The 9,787-nt window shown below is 41.0% G+C and overlaps 1 protein-coding gene across 1 annotated transcript in view; it reads right to left on the bottom strand.

The window, feature by feature from the left end:
• Positions 1-285: 285 nt before the first annotated feature.
• The window catches only part of vwa5b1 (von Willebrand factor A domain containing 5B1), a 37,863-nt gene continuing 28,361 nt past the window's right edge, over positions 286-9,787 (bottom strand). The window contains exons 20-24 of the mRNA XM_049017021.1: positions 9,600-9,734; positions 7,596-7,673; positions 6,976-7,045; positions 5,114-5,234; positions 286-4,698 (exon numbers count right to left, since the gene is read on the bottom strand). Coding sequence (XP_048872978.1) covers positions 4,006-4,698; positions 5,114-5,234; positions 6,976-7,045; positions 7,596-7,673; positions 9,600-9,734 — 1,097 coding nt within the window. The 3' untranslated portion in view covers positions 286-4,005. The remainder of the gene's footprint in view (positions 4,699-5,113; positions 5,235-6,975; positions 7,046-7,595; positions 7,674-9,599; positions 9,735-9,787) is intronic.

The raw sequence follows: 9,787 nt of genomic DNA, 5'->3' as shown, positions 1-9,787 counted from the left end.
TTTCTATATATCAATAGAAAGTCGACAGATAAACAGAATTTTATACTATATTTTTAGATATTTATCTCAGTGCACAAAATCTATATTCATAGATGTACACATATAATATTTTACAAATAATTAAATCATTACCATTTTGAAACCTTTTTTATAGCTCTTCTTTATGAAACTAGCCTGCTTTCACCGTCAGGTTTCCAAGAACCGCAAACCACATGATATACTGATGTCATTACCGAATATGAAACTGTCTGAAAACTCAAAACCAACAATTTCCTTTTACCTCCTTTGAAACTTTAATGTTATTACATGCAGTGGCACAGTCCATCACACCACAGGAATTTTATAACCCAGCACCAGCAGCACTTAACAGGCATTGAAACAGTCTACACCATTTTTTTTTTCCAAAACGCAGAAGTACTTGAGAAACACAGTTTAACCTTGATGGGTTCTGGTAACCATGGCCACAGCAGAATGGCCTTACAGCTTATCACTCCCTGGACTTACGCTAACAAGCAATTTCATGCACACCAGCAAACTCTCTGCAGCTGGACTAAGCAGCATGGATGAAGTTTGGTGTTTTCCTATTAAACACCATGATGCACAGTTTCTAATCACACAATGCCCCAGAAATCATTACTTACAAATTAACAGCATATCAGAATTACACATTGCTGATTTAGTCAAGTCAACTAATAACACACTTCAGTCATTGTTTTTTTTTTTTTGTTCAGGTAAGTTTTGCATGCATGTAAGTGGTCACACTTATGATGTATGACTGGCTGTGCATATTTCCAAGGCAAACTGTGTTATTACCCAAAAGCATATTTTAAAAACCAACATTTCATGACTTTATTAAGTATTACTTGAGTTTATCAATATGACGAATATAGCCTGTAAATAAAGATGATAGTGACTGGTTAACTTAAATATAAATTGATTCATTAATTTTCAAAATAATTCAATAAAACAGAAAAACTTATAATTTTCATTTGACCTGAATTCAAATTCTGTACTTTTAAAAATGTGACTCGGATATGGCGTGTTATAGTTTATTAAATATAAGATTATGGTGAGAGTTAAACCTTAAAAATAATAAATTGATTTCAGTGGGATTTCATGAGTAGATAATTTTTCACAAGAGTATCAAAACATGTTTACCATTTTAATGAATGCAACAAAATATGTCTGGTTGAGAACTGATAAGACAAAAACAAACAAAAGAAACAAACAAAGCAGGTAGCTCCATATCTTGGAATAAAGTCCAAGACTGACATCTAGATATATAAAATAACCAGTGACATGCAGTATCCATCACCAAAGCATTGTAGATAGGCACTTGAGGCTAAAGAGCACACAGACAGAATATTAATATATTAATCACAGATGTCTGATCTCTTTAATTACTTCATATTGTTTTAGACAATACAAAGCATCCTAGATAAAGGTGTACTTTAACCAATACTGGAAAGCGGCATTTTCATGTACCTATACGCTACAGTTACAAATGTAAAGGCAAATGTCAGTAAGATGTTTGCATTCCTTGGCAGATACGAACTTCATTAGCATAAGCAAACATTAATGAAAATCAGTGATACATATTTTCATCATCAGTGCGGACAGGGATAGAGTGATAATAGTTGAATTACCTTGCACTTTTGTGCATACTTTTAGACAAGTGTGGCAGTCAATATTCAGTGTTAGTATAAAGAACACGCAACTTCTATCGATCTTTTCACACCATTTTATAGAGAAGAGATATCCCTTTTGTTACCAATTTCTTTAGATCATAACCATACAATTTCATATTTCAATAAAATCTTTTTTTTTCATTTATTTGAACAATTTTTTTTAAATTAATAGTTAGTTAAACCAAAATTATTGACACCTAATTGTAGAGAATTTGTAAAGTGTGAAATGTAGGTTCGACCATGTTTACTGATTTTCTGTTGATCGTTTGATAATCTGCACCCAAATTATAACAATTAATTTGCTGCGTACATATTTTGAACTGTTTTAAACATTTATATACTTCATGGATTTCACTTGTCATCAAGATGAGTGGAGTTCTGACTCTGTGAGTCTTTTTGATGTTATCTTAAAAACATGGTTCCCAAGGGCGGATTATCTTGGGGATCCCTGGGTTGTCGTCAGTATGGGAGAACCAGGAGTTGCTGGTTTAAATAAGCTTTCCATTTATCCCGAGGTGAGGTGGGGCCCTGATGTGTACTGAGGCCCTAGGCTGTAGCCTATGCATTAATCTGCCCCTGGTGGCCCCCCGTTAGCCATCGCTCAGTCGTAGGTTTACCTCTGAGCTGTCACCTCTGCCTCTTTTTATTTACCTTAAACTGGCTCCCCTTTTTCACTCTCTAATAGATCTGTCCCAAAAATGTGCTGCTCCACACTGCTGCTTTTTACAGAGCTATTGGATTATTTTTGTTCTCCAGCTTCTCGTCAAGAGTCGTTTATCGCCTTGATTTTTATGACTTTTTTTCCATTTCTAATTGCCTTCTTCATTTTACAGTTCATTAAGTTCATTAGCTTACTCTTCTGTCCGCAGTGACTCCCTTTACCTGCCAAGTAGTAGATGATGGAACCGACACAAGTTTTGCCAATTTACCAATTTACCAACCATTTCGTTATTATTTCCTGCAGTACATCACTGGGAACTTTGCAGGAGGACTGGAGATGCACTGCAGCTTGTACAGTTGGGTAGATGCAACTCACGTAAACATGATAAGTTGGTGACACTGTGCTTGTGGGAGTTTTACTTACACAAAAAATGTTGTGAGAGCAAAAGAAAAATGATTGGTCCAGTGAGATAGCCAATCAGATTGCAGTGGAGGTGGGTCCAAGCAAGACCAAGATCAAGATATTTGATTGGTTCATCCTGCCTCCTCTAGCTGATCCTCTAGGCCAGGGGTGTCAAACTCCAGTCCTGGGCGCCGGAGCCCTGCACAGTGTTTGGTTCCCCTCATTTAACACACCTGATTCAACTCCTTGTGGTAATTACAACACAGCTCTTGAGCTGAACCATTTGTGGTACAACCCTGCTCTAGGCCATCTCCTCTACAATCTGATTGGTTATTTGTCTGAACAAATCATTTTTACTTCTGACCTCAAACCAGTTTTGTGTAAGTAAAACTCTCATGAGCCAACACTGCATTGTACTCTGCAGCAATCTAGTCCATTCATTCCATTGGCTAAATAATACCAAGTGGTGCTACTGTCTTAGGCCTCCCAGTCATATTTAACACGAAAATGCCCACGAACAATGATCTGTAGAGCTGAGCATGCACTCAAGATAAGTATCTTAACCAACTGCACCAGTCAGTGCTAAGCAGAAAAATACAATTTTAAACATAAGTAAATACGTTTGACTACCACTGTATGGACAGGCAACAAGTAATTTAGCATGATTTTTGGACCATCGTTTTTGGCTTTTTGTATTCACACGAATCGGCTGTAAAGGACATCGGTGAGTAAGCCCCTACAATTTGATCCATGTGATGTTTTACAATTTGCAAAATGACGCCACAGTTCAAAGGTCAAACGAGCACTAAATATACACGTACGAAATGCAAAATAACCATGGCATAATTGCTGTTTGCATCACAGGTTATTATCAAGCTACAGTAAAGAGGGACAAAAATGCTTTCCTAAGTGTACTGTAACAGGATAAATGAATGCTCAAACAAATTGCCATGACTTTTTGCCATGACCACTGGCAAATCCAGGCACATAGTAAGATCAATACTTCCTGCTCTTTTGCACTTAATAGAAAACATTTCTGCTTTTATCATGCCCTTTGTGATAAAGCATTTTTTTTAATGGCAGTGTATATATATATATTTTTTTTTACCTCGTGTAACATAAAGATACCCAACACCAGAGCAAGTCACCATACTGGAATAAAAACAGAGCCACTTCAAACTGATCAGAATCACACAGGCCTTTTTCCAGCAAACAAACACGCGAAAGAAAACACCGCTATGTATGCAGGTATACTCAGACACTGTTGGGGTTGTAGCAGAGCATGTTGAGCTGCAGGTTTTCATCCCAGTGTCTGAGGATGACAAACAGCTGATTGGCTGCCGCCTTGACGGACGCCAGATCCCGGCCCTCAGGGATGGGTTGGCTGCTGAGCCACATGCTGGCTTTGGCGGCCACCAGCTCCCACTCGATGAAGTAGCTGGCGGAGCCGTGCTCCAGGCAGGCCAGCGCCACCGCTGTAGCCCACAGGGCGCCCTCCGGTTCCGAGAAGCCCCACAGGCTTCCAGGCCGGCCCGGAGGGGTCTCCATACCCTCGGACTCGGAGCCGCGCCCACTGTCCGTCTGTGAGTTTGCGGGTGAGTGAGGGGGCTCAGGTGGAACGTAGCCGTGAAGGGAGGCTGTCAGCAGGGAGGGCTCGATTTCAGTCTGGGGACGTCTCATGCAGTGGGGTTGGCTCGAGCTTTTTTCCTCCACTAGCTGCCCTGCAGCCTCCTCTTTCGAGCGGGGCTCTGGTGGGGACATGACTCGCCTGGAACCTTCTTTGCCTCTGCCCTCCGTCCCACGGCTGCTGCACTGGGAGACGTGCACCACACTTCCTCGGTGGCTGGCGAAGGGGGAGGTCCACCTCAGCTTGTCCATGGGCACGTTGATGGCCTCGCACAGGGCATTGTTCAATAAAAACGCCCCGCAGGCTAACTGCAAGGACACCTACCTCAGAAAACAAGGACAGGAAGGATATGGAATGGAAAAAAAAATAAAATTAAAAACATGGACTTTCTTTTTGTCATTGGATCACAAATCAAATTTCCCTGAGATCGTGGGGAAAAAAAAAGTTCTTAATATTGATTAAAATTTTGATTTGACAGGAAGTTGGCAAGATCACAGCCCCACACATGTGATGTCATCTTGAAGCCCTAATTGTCTTTAAGGAACAGATTTAACAAAGTGTGAGAGCTATGGACAAAAAACGTAATGCCCTCTACAAGAGGACAAAGATGAATTATTGACATGGGTCCTGCAGTGTTTAATGTGGGTGTAATTTCATATTCCAATTTCAAAGTGCAAAACCAAAAACCTGAGAAGAAGCCCAGCTACAAACAACAGTATATTTAGCAGCACTCACCAGAGGAATGTAGTCTTTGCTCTCGTTCTCATTGTCGGCCATCGATTCGCTGGTTCTGGGTGACCGGCACATGAACCCCTGTGCAGCCCGTGTTAACATTCGCACCCTGCTGAGACTCAGTCTGTTGATAAACAAAGACGGCGTGACAGGTGTCAGTCACGTCCGCCATACTGTCATGTCCACACATTTCCCAGCCTATACAGTATAATAATGAGGCTGCGAATTAATTGTTGTGGAGAAAGTTGCCCGTTCGATCCCACGGAAATGGCATCAACTTCCAAAACACAGGCGAGGACAAACTGCATCATCACAAATACACCTTGGGTATCTGCATAGACGATTCCTCGTTTCACCTCAGAGCAAGGAGTTCAATTCAAGGCCCAGAAGAATAAGACCGAAGGCACACAGCAGACAAATGCACGACTGATGGCCGAACACAGATGTACTACGTGGTAGACCAATACAGACATTAATTTGTTCATTGTTAGCTGTGGTAGTGTCTGCAGATAGAAGCCGACCAACAAACCACTAATGACAAACACGAAGCAATCACTGAGGGTAAAGACAGCTTGCAGCATATAGTTTCACAAGGTTACACTCCAGGACAGTTTTTTGGCACATTCTGTGACAGCAAAACATAGAAAAGTCACTCTGTTGTCCTGAAACCATTGCTTAAACGACGCCTGTCTGACGATAGTGGAAAGTGAGTTTAAAGTGACATGGTTGTTTTCTGGTGTCTCTGAGCGGTAATGACCAATCACGTGGCTTAACTACAGTGACCACTGAGATCCACCTGGACACCAGCTGGATGGTCGGAAATCTGCCAAGATAATAAGCACATCCAGGTTATGGTGTCTGGGACTATTGGAGAAATCTAAATGTGAGATGCTTCTCCAACATGTGCTAATAAATGCCACCCGTGTCTCACTTTTTGTTACTTGCCGTTGCTGCTGGAAAGTCCAAAATGAGACAGAACTTCTATCATTTTGTCCATAAGCAATCTGCAGTCATAATTATCATTATTATCTGCACTTTCCTGGTAATGATGGCAAATGGCTGTGCTATTACAAAGGCCGAAATGTGACCACCTCTACACGTAAAACACATGCAGGCAGACTCCAAAGCAGGTCTCATTATGATACTTTGAAAGAAAAAATTGCAAAACCATTTAGTCTGGAACGATAGCCCTAATAGCTAATTATAAGGACTCTGGTACAAGATGACAAGACATTTATTGGACTGATGATGTACAACACATGACTCCAAATTAGGATAAAAGCTTTAGAGGCATAAAATGTTACACTTGGGATGTTACAGACATAGGAAGGAATAGCAGAAATTGGTTTTATTTACTTGTTAAAGAAGCATAACGTGCTATCTAGGTAACTAAAACCAAACTCGGACATCTGGTCTGAATGAATTTACTCTTGGATTTTATATCCAGAAACAGCTTTGTAGCTTTATCCTTGTAGACAAAAATAAATACAAGAATCCTCAGCTTGAAATCCCCATAGCTTGTTGTTTCCCTCACAGCAGTCTTACACTAGACCAGGACTATTCAAATCATCGTCCTTAAGGTCTGAGCCCTGCTCATTTTCCAGCCTTCCTTTATCCGTGAGCCAGGTGTGAAGCCTCTGTGGCAGACATAATCAGTGATTATTAAACTAATTACCTGAAAACAAGGCCTGGATTTGGAATCGGGGGCCAGATTTGAAGAGCCTTGCGCTAGCCCTATCCCAAACAGAGGGTTACAGCGATGGGACCACAGTTCACAGCTGACTGGCCCTCAGAATGTCTTCTGTCCTGCCCCTTACCAATACAAAAGCATATGATTGGCTAACGATGTTGGCCCCCTTACCCACCTAGCAGAGAAGAGACTCTCCACTGATCTTTGGGAGTGTTCAGAGGCCGTTGAAGAGCTCCTTAACAGCACTGAAAGAGGCGACAACTTCTGATTAGTCACATGGTTTTCCCTTCCAGACCCCCAGTGTACACTCTGCATACATAACAGATGCTCATGCCATACACTGATAATGAGATTGGAGGAAAGTAGCCTCTGCTCTCCCCACAGGCTTAAGGCGTAACCTCACAGGAATGGATGTAATACACTTAATTTATTTACCAGATGCTTTTATCCAAAGCAGCAAACAATCGAGAAAGCAGGCAACCTAGGGATCTGAACTGGTGACCTTCTGGTCACAGGCCCAGCGTCCAAACATGCTGAGCTATACACTGCACTGCCGTGCTCCTGCAGATACGAGGTGCACAGTGCAGTTCCCTCACACGGAGACGTGTGATAAGCGGCAGGACGGCTCAGAATCGCAGAGCCGAATGTCACACGAGCAGCTGGGCACATTCAGCCTCAAGTCGGCTCTTAATACACGATTAATACACCCCTGTCAGAAGGGTTCTCTTCTCCCTCTCAGTTAAACACACACTGTTTTTGCTGGCATGCCATTACAGGGGGATAAGGCAGACGTACCTTCATTAAAGCTAAATCTCTCCCATCCAGAAGGTGAGGATGTGCTACTGGGGGATGTGGCTTCATTATAGTCTGTTTCTTTTCAAAATATCAGACAATAATTATATAAACACGTATTGGTTAGTTTGTCATAACAGATATCTGGCAAGGAGAATCAGTGACAGGAAGGAATATTTTTTTCAAGAAATAAACATATTTATTATTCATTTTGTCAATCAACCAGTGTGAGAATCATATATTTATGAAATATATTGATTCATAAAGGTATATATGTTTTTCAGTGTTTGTCGAGTGGTTCTGAGCATTGTCAATGTTCTTAATACATTTCTCCCAGTAAAATAAAATCTGACTGTTGTAAATGCACAGAAGTATCCATTATTTCACCCCCCCGCCCCCCCAGAGGATGTGGGACAGCCATTCGTCTCACTAAACAATTATCACTCCCGGCTTGCTGTGACCACACACGGTCAGGACATTGTCAGCATACATAAAGCACATTTTCTATTACTACTGCGTTTTCATGAAAGCATTAGGAAGCCCTCTACAATAAAATGGGGAAATCAGCACACATTTATTTGATAACAAGGTTCACATCCTTCTCAAAACACAACATCCATCCATCCAGCTTCCGACCACTCATCCTAAGATGGGCCCAGATTTCCTTCTGGAATTCTAAGTATCTAAAGTATCTAAGATGATTTGGTTCAACCTGCAATTATTTGTTTTTTAGACTATCGTTGTCCAAGGTGCCACATCTGCCGGTGGGAGCAGGACACTGGAGAGACCAGACATCTCGAGCTCACATGCTTGTCAACACCATCTACTTTTCACATGACAAGCAAGTGAACGTAGCGTTAACTGAAGGATCAGCTTGATGGTCACTGCTGCCAAGTCAATGACTCTTCACTATAGCAGACAGCTGAGATACCTGGCCAACAACTACCCTTTTGAGGAAGACCCTACATTTCCACACAGCATATTGTGCAAGAGTTTTGACCAGTCTAAGAAAATTATGTGTACATGATCAATATGCTGGTGTAAAACTATAATATTATATCTGCTAAAGTGTGTCAAGACCTCCCCTAAAGTCACCCCAGTGTTTGCAGTAACCATCCAATACACCCATTCATTTGTTTACTCAAGCATTAGAACACCATTTTAGGTAATCATAACCTCATTATTTTATTTAACTGAGCTAATTAATTAAGTGTATTTAAGAAATACATAGAAGGACTGGGGTGACAAAAAGGAGCAAGGTGATGCTACAAAATACAAATTTTAGTTAGTTTTACTGTACAAAACTATTTTATGTTGCATGCATAAGTGCCATTGGGGATAAGAATAGAGATAGTTGTATATATATACATATGTGGGTTTCCATCCATTCATCCATTTTCTGTGTCTGCCTCATGTAGAATGTAAATGATGATAATTGAAGGATAAAGAATAGAATATATGTAGAATTAAAATATATTTTCAATGTTCTGTACCTCAATGCTTTTACTTAATTTATTGCTAAGCATTTGGCAACCTCATTTGGTTTATCTTATCAGTATAAAAATGTGTGAGGTAATTGGTCTGATGACTCGCTAGTTCTCTGAATAATTCTGCCGGCTGTCAGCAATTTCCCACTCAGCAGATGTTCCAGATGAAAATATCGCAGCTGACAAGTCAAAAGTCCGTTTTCATAATTGGTGACATGCTAAACCTAATATCCTCCATCGCCTGCCCGTCCTGCTCTCTATAGTTCGCTTGTTCTGCCTACTATTGAAAAAACTTTGGCAGGAAGTCCAGTTTTTCAATATGAGCACTGCCTTTTGTTCAGATGTAATATAGACCTTTCAGGGTAAGCAATAGGACTCAATACTTAAGAAAACGTATAATAGAAGAAGTTTGGTATTTCTTTATGAAAAGTGCTGAATGATGAAGACCTAACTGGAACTGTAGCATACTTTTAATATTAGTTGTGCACCATTTTTGTGGCAGATACATGCATGATCTTACTTATGGGCATCAAGCCTTCCTCAGTCCCTTCAGACACACAGTCCGACTGGGAGCGACCCAGTCCCCTGGAGTACGTGCGATTCTTTCGGCTCCCAGAACGCGAGCCAGAATGACTGCTGTGCCTTGATGTGTCTCCTGGAAAACATACGAGTTTGTTCCAATCGCGGGAACATGACACTTCACTGTAA

Source organism: Brienomyrus brachyistius, chromosome 6 (genome assembly GCF_023856365.1).
Source record: "Brienomyrus brachyistius isolate T26 chromosome 6, BBRACH_0.4, whole genome shotgun sequence".
In the NCBI taxonomy this organism is placed as follows: domain Eukaryota; kingdom Metazoa; phylum Chordata; class Actinopteri; order Osteoglossiformes; family Mormyridae; genus Brienomyrus; species Brienomyrus brachyistius.
This window is presented reverse-complemented; position numbering and strand designations above follow the sequence as displayed.